This window comes from Caretta caretta, chromosome 10 (assembly GCF_965140235.1).
Source record: "Caretta caretta isolate rCarCar2 chromosome 10, rCarCar1.hap1, whole genome shotgun sequence".
Lineage (NCBI taxonomy): Eukaryota > Metazoa > Chordata > Testudines > Cheloniidae > Caretta > Caretta caretta.
Window position 1 is genome coordinate 15,376,533 of NC_134215.1, and position 14,542 is coordinate 15,391,074.

Consider the following 14,542-nt stretch of genomic DNA (forward strand, 5'->3'; position numbering starts at 1 on the left):
GATGGTACTTTGCAAGAATATAAAGGAAAGTAGTGATTTTACAGTGCATTTTTTAATTAAAAGTTGTATGAATTTTTCCTTTAAGATCATACTACATTAGTGGGATTATGTAACTTTATCCAACAAATGGAACTGTAACTATAGAGATTCTTACAATTCAAAACATGAAAAATAAAATATGATATTTAACTTTATAAATTTCCTCTTTTAAAAATCATTTTTCTTTAAATCAATAAGTATTAACTCTTTCTGGTACAGTACATATGCTATCTGCAAGCCACAAACCAAAGAGTCACTAAATACCAAGAAAATACAACTCTGTCCCCAAAGTATTAAGAAAAAAGCATAATAAAATATACTTTGTAAAGTCAGCTCAGTGCTTACAGAAGTCATGACAATTAACAAGAATTGAAAGCCAACACATTAGTCATAGCACATAGGACCATCATAATACAGGAAGTGTCTGCAATAGAGACTTATGTTGGAAAAATATATATATTAGTGATTCTCAGCAAATGGAAACTGAACTTTGGCACTTGCTTATAAAAAGGCCTTTCAGAGTAAAACAACTGAAATTCACTTAGAAATATTTTATATGTATTTAGAAAAGAAAAAGACTAGTGATTGAAATCAGAGAGAAATGCAGCACACTCATTAACCTACATAAAATACAAGTACAATCATTCAACCATCACCTAATCCATGGGAGTGGGGAGGAGCAGAGGGAACACATGCAGACTGGGGACCAGAACATCAGCTGGTATAAACTGATATAAATCAGCATAGCTCCATTGATTTCATGGAGCCATGCTGATTTACATCAGCTGAGTATCTAGCCTGGTCTCTGAATTTGGAGTGGAATAGCATTTGCATTGTATTATATAGTCCCTCATGACCTAAAAAAGAGGCAACAAGATGTGGGGGGGTCGTCATCTTTTATTGGACCAACTTCTGTTGGAAGAAGGTACAAACTTGTGAACTACACAGAGCTCTTCTTCAGGTCTGGGGAAGGAGGCAGAGTGTTTCGGTCATGACATACCACAAGGCAAGGATTCTAACTTGTCTAAATTGTAGAGCAATTACCTTCTGTAATGCGGGTAGTGGCTACTCTGCTGCTGCTCTCTGCAGATCTCAGGTGTGTTGAGTTAAGGTGTGGTAAATGCAGTTAAGGATTACCTCATTTCTTTAAAAAGGTTGTAAAAGAGTGTTGAATACGGGGGGGAGATTCAATACCAAGGTGTACATTTTGCCTGTTATCAGAGAGAAGCAATTTTCCACTTGATATAGGTAACATTTGCAAAAGAGATTCCCCTAGAAGAATTAATGTACCAAGCAAGAACCTGATCCAAAGTCCATTGAACTCAATAGGTATCTTTGGATCCACCTTAAGACAACTGCTATTTGAGCTTCTTTCATCTTCAGGATTCATGCCAAGAGCTACCAGCTTTATTTGTCCCCAAGCAGTTTACTCAGGATTTCCCCCCCCCACCCCGACCCCTCAATTCATTTGGTAGGGAAATAAGTGTGACAGACCTTACAAGGATTGTCCTAATAAAATGGGGCACTTAAATAGAAAAGTGATTGTAGCTATAAATCTAGCAAACGCTCTTCACATGTCTCCACAGGCCATTTAGTTGCACCTCCAAATACATCAACATTGTTATCAACCCAGGGTATGATGTTGCCAGGCATGTTGGTAGAGCAGTTAGCAATATTCATGATATCTTCTGCTTTTAAGACCCTGTCCCAGATATTGAACTGGCTCATCTCCCCAACGAAGGCTTGAGTTGCATCAAATCTGCCTCCAACCGTGTCCTTTATGAATAAAAAATAAAAGAATTAGATGAACAGGTTTTTCCATGTGCTTTAAAATTACAGAAGCCACCCACACTACCCGCAATAGGTGAAATGCAAGTGCAAAATGCTAGTCACCAAGATTTCTAAATGGTCTTTGTTTTACTTTTCACAAAATATTGCTCTTTCAAGCATTTAGAAGCTCATGTCTCAAAGAACTGGTGTGCTGTATCACAAGAGTGTGAACGCCATTTCCAATAGCAAGAGGGTGAAGTCATAAATCAGAGGAGCTACTCATGCTCACCTCTGGGAGCAAGGCATACAGATGCTGGCCTTAAAAAAAAAATATTAGAGCTGATTTAAGGCCTGATTGGGTAGTGCTTGCCCAGACTAGATTTTGTTAACTTCAGTGATACCTATGCATGTGTAAAGTGTGCTGGTTTGAGCCCTTATGCAATTATAGTAGTAAATATAACCATGCCCCTGGACCAGTCATCTGCAGGGATTGAACCAGGACCTCTGGGTTTAAAAAAAAAAAGTATAGCTTCTATTGCCTGTATTAAAGGACCAACATCATGTTGGAGGTAATAGCAGTCTGACTCCTTAAATGGTCCAGCCACTAGCAAGCGGCAAAGAGCTACACGGAGTTGGCATGATTATACAGTGAGTTGGTAGTACAGATTGGAGCCAAGTATAGTATGAGTAGGCAGAGGGAAAGCTTTACAGAAGAGCTCGCCAGTGCTTTAATGGTGAACTTGAGCATCTACTATGCAGCGACTGACATGAGCAAGGAGCAATTAGTTTACAGCCAATAATTTTAGTGAATCTCACTTCCTTTTCAATGGAAAAAGATCACAAAATCTGTCAATTTATTCCTTAGGTAATTTGACAATTTCATAGCAAGATGTCTTCTGTTTTACAAAAAATATTAGTAAAGGCCATTGCCAATATTCAAATATCACAATTTGCAGCGTGTTGGTTACATAAGTCACTGTATAGCGAGTGGTCGGATGACTTCTGATTGGAGAGCTCCGAGTACCACAGAGAAAAGTGGCCTATTCTTCCCCTTTACAAAGGCATAGCATGTGCTTCAGCCTCCAGTGGGTTTGCCTCTGGGACAGGGCAGGAAGGGACCCCGGACACAGCCACAAGCCTCTCCATTATGCCCCCTACTTGGGTTTAGTGCTCAGTTGCCATAATAGTTCGATTCCTCTACGCATTCATAGAGGAACAGTGCCAATATTCTAGCTATGAAGGGGGTGGAAGGAAAAGGAAGGGGCTCCTTGTGCTCTCCCCGAAAGAGGGCCAAATTGCGCTGGCCTGAAGATTGGAGGCACGGCAACTACTGTTGCAAGCAGTTGTCCATCACTATGTGCAGATGCATCGTAACTGATCCAATTCAGCCTATTTCCACAGAGTATTTAGCCTCCATATAGCTGCCAGCAATCAGTTTCAAAGGATTCATATCTGACTAATGCCTTGAATCACTGGCAAAAGTAACAGAACCAATGCTTCATATTTTAGCATTAAATTAAGACTTGCAATAGGAAATATTAAATAAGAGAAATACAGCATGGTAATAGGTACTGATTCCACCAAATATCTGTTGCTTTGTCATGCATCTCTCAGATGCTACACATGGAGCATGGGGAATGGTATTTTATAACTGGACAACGGCAGTCCTATGAATTCCAAATTCACTTTATTTGTAAATAGTAGGTTTTTCTTTAATTTCTGCTTTTAGAGAAGGGAGAGAGATTTGGTTATTTTTATAAGAAAAATTTTTCTTCAACTCACCTGCTCCTGACCCAAAATCAGGACCCCTCCAGGTTTAATTGGGTGCCAAGGGGCTAAATTTTCCCCAGTGCCGAGCTTCTCTCCATCCTGAAAAGCCTCCCACATTCCATCTCTAGTTGTCCACGTGACACAGATATGATGCCACTTTCCATCGCTAATAAAGAGAGGGAGCTGGGCAACCTACATGTAGATAACAATAATGAATACCGGAGACCTGTGTCTGGCAGTGCCAGCCCTTGAATAATGGCAACCGACCAAGGCTTTATTACTATTCTAGTGTCTTCATACACTGATACAGGACAGACATTCATTCCCACAGAAAATTTAAACAAGTCATTCTACATTGTCCCAGGTTTACAGCTACACAGCAAATGGCTAAAAAGAGAATCATCTCAATGAAAGGAGGGGTGGAGGTATGTTCAATGCACTGGGAATTCAGCAAGACAGACATGTTTTCTGCTCCAGTTGTGGCTAAATACCACAGGTACGAGAGCCTGGGCTACCACCATTCCTGCTGATGCTGCAGGTTAGTCCATAGCATTTCTTTGTTGTTGAAATCCCTTCATGCTTAGCTCTAACCTTCCATTCAGTTTTCGTGCTAGGATAGTCCTTCAATCCTGGGGCTTGCCTGTGGCATTTGTAGAAAATACTGCTGCACTCTACTTGCCAAGATCGATCTTGAGCCCCTCCTACTCAAACTGTCTATGGGACCTTTACTGTGGGCTTCCAAGGGCACAGGATTAGGCCCCTTTATGGGCATAATCCAACACAGAAGTCAATAGTAAGACTCACTGGCTTCAGTGGACTTTGGATCAACCCTTAGCGTAGAAGAATATTTTTAGCCTTGCACAAGCAGTTAACAGTGTAGGCTAACAAGCCTACAAATGGGGAGAACATTAGAGAGAACTTAACAACCTCCTTTCCCCCTCCCCCCACATACACAAGCCAAAAATATTAACAAGGTATTTTTAATAAGTATTTCTTAACCCACTACATGGACTGTGAACCATCTGAATTGTACTGTAGGTATCTTAGCAACCCTATCACTATACTCCCAGGGATTAGGTGTTTATGAGATTTCCACCCCTCTGTGCACACAGTACAGTGCCTGATGCCAAGTTTTGATAAAACTCACTTCAGCCATTGTTGAACAATCTAGTTTTTACTCAGGTAAGTAGTGTAATGACATAATTTGAGGTTTACAAGTTCTAAATCAATTTCTTTTGACAGCTAGCCCAAACTAGGGGTGGGGGTCAGGGGAGATGTTCAGGGTACTTAATTTTGAAAAGTTGGGTTTTAGTATTTCTTCTCAGGCCTGATTCTGCAATGTGCCGAGCACCTTTACTGTGTGTTTGACACTTTGTAGGAGAGGTCCCTGATAATTAAACTTCTTATAGACAAAGACAACAGTTGGAAAAGTTTGACATAAATTGAAGACCTAGTAAGTAGAATACTTTAAAAAATAAAAAAATAAAAGTCTGACATATGCCTTATTCTCTTTGCTCTCAGAATGAAACTGGCATAAAATTAACCTGATATATTAAATTCCTATTAATTTAAAAAGAACGTAATTGGTTTGACTATGATCTCTTTTATACAGGCTCTAAACTGGTTTAACTTCAAAGAGGTTACTCCTGATTTAAAATGGTGTGAATGAGAGGCGACTCAGACCCAGGATTTCTAAATGTTTGTAATTGTAATGTACAAGCATAGGTGAAGCCTATCCAGCTATACCACATTACCTATTCTCATGAACAAAAGCATCACCTAATTTTATTCAAAGCCATTCTGTGAAAGTACGTACATTTTTTATTTTAAACTTTAGTGCCCTGATCTTGCTGCCATTGAAGTCAGTCGAAAAGTTACCTGAGATTTTTTATAGTGCAGATTCAGGCCTTAAAATATCTCCGTTTACCTGGGCTGTCTATTCTAGACAAGAAAGTAGTTAGTTCTCACCTTGTCATTAATTAGTAATTCGATTGGATTATTCCCCCATTCTATCAGCACAATTTCATTAGCCTGCCCAGGGACAGCATAGGAGAATGGTGTTCCAATTCCAGGAGAAGCACTTGACCTCAGCCACAAGCACACAGTGAAGGCATACAACTCTGGCAGAGTCTTCTTGATCTTCCCATATAAATAATTTGTGCGAAGAGGGAGACCGACCTTGAATTCGTCTGGTGATTTAAAAGCACTGCTTCCTATGGTTATAGAAAGAGAAAAAAAGCTTTACATGTGTTTTAAATGACTTCTTATCTAAAGCTGAACTCAGTTAAGACAGGTTATTTTCTAACTGACTGATTTAAGGAATTACACACAGGCTATGTTCAAATAGCATGTAGGTTGCACAAACCTACATTAAGGTTGAACAATTTGCCTCCCTTGTGTGTCTGTTCTAATAGAGTCTTTAATTATATGATCACATACTGTTTTTCCATAGGATTCCTGCCTCATTCAGTGCACAGAATGAACAGCGCTCAATAAGCAGCTATTTATATTTTGAATTCTCCTTGTTGTCCAGTGTGTGGCCTAGACCTAATTTACTCCCCATTATTCAAAGGCAGCTCTAAAAACTAAATTATTTTCCCCATGGCCTTTTCTATGGCACTCACCACTTTAGTATCTGAGTGCTTCACAAACATTAATGTATCTTGACAAACCCCCTGCAAGATGAGATGGTATCATGGTCTCCATTTTAGAGATGAGGACCAAAAGCACAGAGAGATTAAGGGGAAGTATTCACTAGGTCTGGGAGACCAATTTAACATGACTAGATCCAGATCTCAGAGTACCTACTTTCCAATCAGGCCTACTATTTCCATTCTGTGGAAGGTGGGGTTTTTTTGTTTTGTTTTGTTTTTAAGATTCATTCTGAACTGGAATGAAGAAAGTTTGAGGCTTATTGTAGAATTCACAAAAATTGGCACTAACAAGACACTTCTCTTTGATAATTTTGGTTTATTTCATCTTTTATTATACAACATAATGTAGATATATTAATGTAATACAAAAGTCAAAACAAAATTGACTTAAATTATTTCAACTTTTTCCTGTTGAAAGTTTCATCAGAATCAACATATTACTACAATAGGTTTTGATTTTGACTAAATGGTATTGTCCAGTGGAAAATTGTGTCCAAATGTTTTTGATGAGCTCTAATACTTAGCATTATACAGCACTTCAAAAGCACAGCTCCCATTGCCTTCTGTTACAGCCCTGAGTGCTCAGCAATTCTGCTAATTAGACCGCAGGGTCCAGTTGGGCACCCAGAAAGAGGAGGAAAACAATTCATGACTCCCTGTGAAAAGATTGGTTTGACTTACCCAGCATCACATATATAGGAAGCAGGGATCGAATCCAGTTCTCCAGGGCAATATACAATTGCCTTATCCATCATACCTTCTTTATTCTTCCTGAAGTCCTCTGCCTCATTTACTCACCTTCAAATTTCTGTAATAGCCTCCTTCACTACACAACCCCAATTCATCCCCAGAGAAGGTCTAGTCTGTGCACTGAACAAGGCAAGGATCATGTGGAAATAATAATATGTGAGCATGTAATTAAAGACTGTATCTAGCACATTATGCACAAGGGGACCAAATTAGGGTTGCCTGTGCAATCTTAATTCTGGTATTTCCTAACTTCCTTGACTTTTAACATGAGTTTTTGTAATTTCCTAGGTTTTTTTTTAAAGCAAACTGGGGGAAAGAAAAAGAAAAAGAAAAGAATAAACCTCAGAAATTCTACCTGGCATCATAATCAGCAGGGAACTTTTAGATCCACCACACAGACCTCTGCCACTTGTGCTAACAAAGTAACTGATAGCAATAGTAGGAACCATCCACTATGTGGACCAGCACTGGAGAGGGTTGAGACATACTTTGCCAGTGTAGGTCACAGATATATGCTGCCAGCAGGGGAATGGCAAGACTCAGGAATGTTGGGTTCCATTCCAGCTCTGGAGGGGGGGTGCTCTAGTGGGCACAGACTCTTCTGTGCATTTTCCCCAGAAGCATGACCCCCTTCCCTGTCCTACTCTTCCCCACCTCTGGCTCATTCTCCTACCATTCCCAGTCTTCATTACTCAAGATTTGTGTCTCAGCCCTAATCTCCTTGTCCAGACAGTTGTAGGTCTCAATCACCCCCTCACCCTGCCGCACAAACACTCCTAATCTCCCCCTCCCTACACTTAGGGCTAGTCTCCTTGCCCAGCCTAGTTCCTCCCCCCACCAACTCCTCTTCTGATCCATCTCCTCCACTGTCTCCCAGGCCCAGTCTCCCTCTCCAGGTTCCTTATCCAATCTCAGTCTTGCCCCTACCCATAATCCTCCACAGCTTCTTGCCCCAGTCTCTTGGCCAGACAATCCCAGTTCTCCCCCACACACCAGCTCCTCCTCAGTTCGGTTTTCTCCTCCCTTCTGCCCTGGTTCCTTCCAATTCCCTGACACACTGATTCTCGGTCCCCTTGTCCAGCCAGACTCAGTCTGTGTTCCCCTGACCAACTGGTTCTGGTTCTTCCACTCCACCCCACCCCTCACTGCCTCCCAGTCCCACTCTCCTTAGCCAACCAGTCCTAGCTTTTCCCCTCCTTCCAGAGGGAGTCTCAGACTCCTTGCCCCAATCAACTCCTTTCCCAGGTCTGGTTTTCGTCCCCTCTGCATGTGGATCACATGGCTTCCTCCTCTACATTCCCCTTGATAGCAGCCAGGCAAAGGTGGGAAGGTCACCAAGAGCACAGGAGAGACAGGCTCCCCGCTCTTGGTTCCAGTGCCTGGCCCCAGCCATGACCAGAGCAGCTCGGAGCAATAATTACAGGGAAAGTCTGGCTTCACCCCTGTAGCTATGGGCTCCAGGGAGCATGTTCAGTTTGTCTGAGGATAGTGCATGCACAGCCTAGTCAGCAGGTGCTCCAAGGCTCAAGCATGCTCAGTGAGGATGGCATCTTCAAAAATGTAACTGCTACAAATCAAAGAATTCACCACTAAACATGTGCAAACTGATTTTTCAAAGACGTATAACTTGGCCAGACTTTCCTGGGGGCTATCAAAAGACACATGCTTGACAATGGTCATGCTTCTGACAAATTTCTCCAAAGCATGGGGAACTAGAATTTAACATGGCCAAATTAGTGTATTTTCCCCTACCCTCGATCTTCAAAATGGTTGATTTATTTATTTATATTTTTGAGAACTTCAGCCAAAGCCATTCAGCATGGCCTGGAAAATTGCAAACCCCAAACAGTTGTTTGGAAAAGCCAAAAGCAACTAAAAACAGGGTCTTATCCTGGGGAGTGTCAGGCAGCCTCTCATAGGTGGTGCTACCAGCCCTGACTATGATAACGAACAAAAAGAAAGACATTTGCAGCTGTAATGGTAGGTGCTAGGTTACATATACATGGTAAGAGACAGTGACTTGCAGTCTAACTAAACGTTCTCTGGCACATTTTAACATAGCACTATGTTAAAGTGTCCTATGGAGCCTTTGGTGTGCACCAGCAGGGTCTATACAGACTAATTAATGAGCCACACATCAGTGTGCTTTAGAAATCACCCTTAGTGTGCTTTACTTCACCAGGTAGGCAAGTCCTTGGAGTCCACAATCATCTGTTACACCTCCATATCAAAAAATCAAGAGCCAGTCAGAACTCTTCCAGAGTCTCCTACTACCCTTTACAAAAGATTCTTTTGCCAGGACAAATACAAGGTCCAGAGATTGTGGCACTGTGGGATGGTTGACAATCTATTGCCCAGAAATAGATTGCAAATGGACCCGCATTTTAAAGTTAATACTTGGCACTTGTACTGCTCCTTTCGTTACAGCATCCCAAAGGGCTTCACAAACATTAATGGACTGAATTTCTCAGTCTCCAGAATTAAACACAGCAAGTATTATCCTCCGCTTTACAGAAGGAGAAAAGTAAGGCACAGGAAAGGCTAAGTGAGTTGCATCAGAATTGTAGAGAAAAGTAACAATGCCAGGATAAGAACCTACATCTCCCAATTCCTGGCGCCAAACACATCAACACTTTTAAAAAAAGCTGATCTCCCAAAGATTTCTAAAGTTCTCTCAGCTGTTTTTAGTCCCCCAAAGAGTTATAAGCACTGGATATTGGACTCTTACTTCTCTCTGAAGACCTGTGTCCTATAGGGACACACTATTTCTGGCCCAGTATTACAAGTGTCAGTAAGTTTGCAATTCAAGGCACTTTTATAGACAGTCTTTGTTAAAAAGGTTCTAGAGAAACTTGTTAATTTGGAAGGGTTCATTGCTCCAAGCTTATTACATCTCAGACATTTTCACTGCAGCTCAGACTTCAGTTTTGATATTGGGAAAATGTTAAGTGACTAGTTAGACATCTTTTTGCACATTTTTAAATGAAAAGAATATGCCCAGTACTGAACAAATGGATCCATTAGTCTGTAGTTTAAAATTCATGAGATGTGTATGTTTGTAGTGGGTATATTTTCAAAAACGTGCAATTTGTTTTTAAGCAGACAGCCCATTCACCCAAGCAAGTTCTTGTCCAACCCTGCTGTTCTTATAAAGATTATTTAAGAATAATCTAATGCTATGCAATTCTCTGTTGGTATATTGTCCTTACCGACAGTTTCATTTTGTCGTTCATTGCCACATGCATTTGTAAGTTAAATAAATGGAGTACTCACACATGCAGTCCCCAGTAATAATTAATCTACATATCTGATTAAATGATTAGGATTAAAAGTCTCCCAGTGGCACCACGTGTAATCCATTGTAAAACCTGAAGGTTGCACATTTGGGATAGGACACATGCTTCAAGGTCTGCTGAATCTCAGAGGCAATGTTCACCACTAATGAAAACCAAAGGTTGTGTCTCAATGGTGTATTCAACAGAAAAAGTGGAGAGGGGCTAGTGGCATAATTAGTGCTTGCAGATCTAGAGGGTGAAGCTAGCTGCAGCAGCCTATGCCAATAGGCAACTTGTGTTCACTAACTTTATCTGCACTAAAATCATATGATCTAATAAAGTGTGTCAAAAGCACTTTTGAGGAGAATTGCCTTTTTCCCCTTCTCCATTTAGATGGCCCCCATATCTTAGCATCCAACAAACTTTAAGGGATCATCTTCAAAACCCTAGTATTTTTTCCAGTTTAGAGATGGGAAACTGTACGGACAAAGTCACTTGTCAAATAAGTCTGTGACAGAGGCAGGAATTGAACCCAGATCTCCAGATACATAGTCCAGTCCCTCAGCACAAGACCATGCTGAGTTCTAATACTGCAGCAGAAAAGGAGAAAAGCTAAACAGGAAAATTCAGGGAAGGATTTAAATTCTGTTTCTAAATTACCTTTCTCCAGTTCAGAAACTCTTTCTAGCAATGCACTCAGGGCTGTTTCTGTCTTTTGCCGATGGGCTGAAGTTTCATTATGAAGCAGGGATTTCTCATCCTCAAGTTCAGCCACTTTGCTTAAAAGCTGGCGCTCTAGATCTCCAAGCCTCCTTTGAAGCATCTCTCGAAGCTCATTAGGCAGGGCTGCATATGACACATTGGCTCGGAGTTGATGCTTCAAGGAAAAAAGAAAAGAAAGATTTCATGCCATATCTGAAAAAGCAAAAATTGTGAAATGTGGGTCTGCTCATGACCAAGGAAGCAAGCAGTTTTCAAACCCAGAACACTAAGCTCTCCTGAAAGTATAATAGAAATGCTAAAAAGCAACGTCATGTTCAAACCTTTCATCAGGCTAACGAAAGAAATAGACTCATTTCTTTAATACCAATGTATTTGTTTAATGCTTCCCTTGTTTCATATCAATGAAAGGTCATACATTTAAGAAAGATCGTTCAATAAAATAAATTCAAGAAGCCAAGTTTGATGTATTTCAAATAGCTACATGTTGCACATTTTCAAAAAATGAAAAAAAAAATGAAAAATGACATTACCAGACACTAAAGCAGAGTAAATTATACCAAGAAAATGTTTTGATTACTTTAAAAAAATCAAAATAGACATTTGGGGTATTTTAATTTGGTAATAGTGAATGATTTAACAAACAAGAGTTCAGATGTTTCATCAAATCAATTCTGAAAGTGACCCATTATGGAAGTTATTTGTTTAAGCTGTCAAAGTGGGCTAGCCTTTATCCCAAATGACTCTGATTTACTTAAATTACAGTTAGAAACCAAGAGTTTTATCTTCTATGGACATTTTAGTGCCAGAGCTTGTTTTCCCCACCAAAATTATAATGCCATCATGAGATGCTTCAATAAATAGCAGCATAATAGACTAATGTTTCACTGAACAGGAAAAGCTTTCAAAGTTGTCCTTGAGAAGCAGCCCTTTTTAAAATTTTATTTATTTTTTATTGAATGTTCTCTTCCAAAGAGAACAGGAGAACTAGAGAGAACAAAACAAAGAAACGGAAAGGGAGGGTAAAGAAAGAAAGGAATCGGGCAGAGGGGAGAAAAGAATGACATCTCAGTTTCCATCTGCTAGAAATTAAATCAAAGACCAAATCTTTTCAAATTTACCTGAGGTCCATCTTTTCTGAAAGATTATGTGCTCTCTAGCTGCCAGGTCAGCCGAGTCACTGTGCCAAGCATCTATCCCTGGAAGCAGTCCGGTCGTCCTCTAAGCAATGCAAGCTGTTTGGCTACAAGCACTGCTCTAGAGAACCAAGCTTTCCGTGAATTGGAGAGTTTCCAAGATGGTGGGTTAGATCCCAAAACACAGTTCTGGGAAGTAATTTTTAAGCAGATATCTATTACCATATCAATCCTCCTGCCTACTTCAAGCCAAGTGAATCATATTCTGGGACAGTCCCATAATATGCTAGACAGTGTGACTCCAGAAGAGCCTCATCTCCAGCAGCAGGCAAGGCCCAAGCACTGTAATCTATGTGGGGAAGTAGCCAATGAGGGAATGCCTTGAAAAATGTTTTAAAACCTATACTATTGGAGGTATTATTAAAACAGATTCAACAGCCATTCTGGTTAAAGAACAGCTAGTAATGGTTGACTAGACATGAACTTTTAATAAATCATTTTAAATCCTCTTGGGAATCACATACATCAGAATGGGGTGGGGGAAGAAAACACCTAGAATTCTGTCATGGTCTGGGGAAAAAACCCCAACACTCTGCTTGGAAAAAAAAAGTTTCCATCCAAGCAAACGTTGCCACAAGTGCTGTGTCTAACTGTGAGCCTGACCCAAGCCTTACTGAAGTCAATTAGAGCCTTTACACGGATTTCAGTAGGCTTTGTATTTGTACCGTTCTTTGAATGGCTGGCTTTCACTCTAGACCAGCTCTCATGAAAGCATCCTATGGTCTTTATGACCCACACTTCACAACTTTCTCAAGGGCCTTGCTGTTTTGTTCAGCACCCTATGTCAAGGTCATATGGCCGGACATGTCGGCATCATAGTCCAAGCCCTACGCAGGCACGTTCTCAGCACTAGCAGAGATTTAAAAATATTAAAAACAGATGCTAAGCTCATAACAGCAGGAAAATAAAACCCACAAATCTCTTCTCTTCCGTTTTAAGGGCAGGGACATACTAAGAGGGATACTCGATTTTCCATTAACTAAAAACAACAAATCAATTCTCTGTAGCCTCTCCTGCAGCGTCACTTCCCCTCCTCCCCCACCCTTTAAATAAACACATAAGGAATTCATTAACAATTTAACATGCACCCAGCACAAGGGCTTGCACCGCAGATTGCCGGTCTAAAGCACCCTTTTATTCAGAAAGTACAGTCCCCACATCCAGTTCTCTTCTCAAACCTCCCCTCCTATGCCTCAAAGGAAACGTGGGCCCTCGCTGTCACTACACTAGGGTATATATTTAGAGTCGCCCCTAAGAAGAGAGGGGGGAGAATAGATAACTGATTGACCCAGAAGTGGACTAAATAAAGGCTCTTGGCGAGCCCCAGCTGCAGGATGAACCATCTGTAGCTTCTGGGAAGCGATGCCGGTTCCTTTCAGTCTGTGACTGGGAGCAACTTCGTGAATTGCCCTTCCGAAAGAGGCCGTGTATTTTCAGTGGGTGACATCAGTCCCCCCCAGGGCTATTCGTTACAGCCTGGCGCTGCCGTGGACATGGCACCGCGGATTAAAAGTGCTATACAGACATACACAGCAGCCGCCGCCGCCGCCCTCTTTGCAGCACCAGGGACAGCTCCCCATCCAGCCGGGCTCTAGCTTGTCCCGGAGCATCTCCTACCTCCAGGTTCTCCAGCCGGTCCTTCAGCGTCTGCATGGTCCGGCTCAGCTGGTCGATGACCTGGGTGTGGTCCCGGGGCAGGTCCCCCATCGTGTCTTTGCCTTTGGCAAACTCTTTCCTCCACCCTCCAGTGCCGGGCTTGCCGTCGGGGCCGGGGAAGCTCTCGCAGCGGCTCAGCTTGCTGGTCAGCTCCCGGATGGTCTCCCGCTGGTTGCCGATGGTCTCCTTCTGCTGCAGGATGGTCTCCCGCAGCTGCAGCACGGTGGCTTTCAGCTCCTCCTCGGAAGGGAGGGCGCCCCCCTGCATGGGGACAGGGGGCAGCGGGCAGCCTGAGGGGGCAGCGTCCAGCGGCAGGGAGGTGCACACGAAGCGGCTCCCCGGGGGGCTCTCCTGGCCCCTCACTCCCCGCCAGCTGGCCCCGAAGGCGAGGGAGAGCAGCAGCCCCGCCAGGAAAGCCAGCATGCCGGCTCACGGGGTACAGAGCCCCCGGGGGCAACGAGCCCTTAAAGCTGCGGGGAAGGGGGTGGGGACCACTTGGGGGACCTGGTGTAGCTCAGCCCCCGCGCGGAGCTCTCCGGGGCGGCTGGGACCAGGCGCTGTCCACGCCCTCCTCCGAGCACGGTCGGCGGCGGCCCCGGACAGCTCGGAGCAGAGCCCGCTCCAGGACCTGCGCCGCCCTAGCTGCGGCGCTCGGCTCCGGCTCGCGGGCTCTTAAAGGCAGGTCGGTGGGGGAGAGGCCGGTGGGCGCTGG

General features: G+C 42.6%; 1 protein-coding gene across 1 annotated transcript; it reads right to left on the reverse strand.

Annotated features, from left to right (window-relative positions):
- Nucleotides 1–33: 33 nt before the first annotated feature.
- NPTX2 (neuronal pentraxin 2) lies at nt 34–14,483 on the reverse strand. Its single transcript, XM_048867439.2, has 5 exons — nt 13,792–14,483; nt 10,919–11,135; nt 5,548–5,792; nt 3,592–3,771; nt 34–1,815 (listed from the first exon to the last, which is right to left on the reverse strand). The coding sequence occupies exons 1-5, from the start codon at nt 14,251–14,253 to the stop codon at nt 1,588–1,590; spliced, it is 1,332 nt and encodes a 443-aa protein (XP_048723396.1). The 5' UTR covers nt 14,254–14,483; the 3' UTR covers nt 34–1,587.
- Between the last annotated feature and the right edge of the window lie 59 nt (nt 14,484–14,542).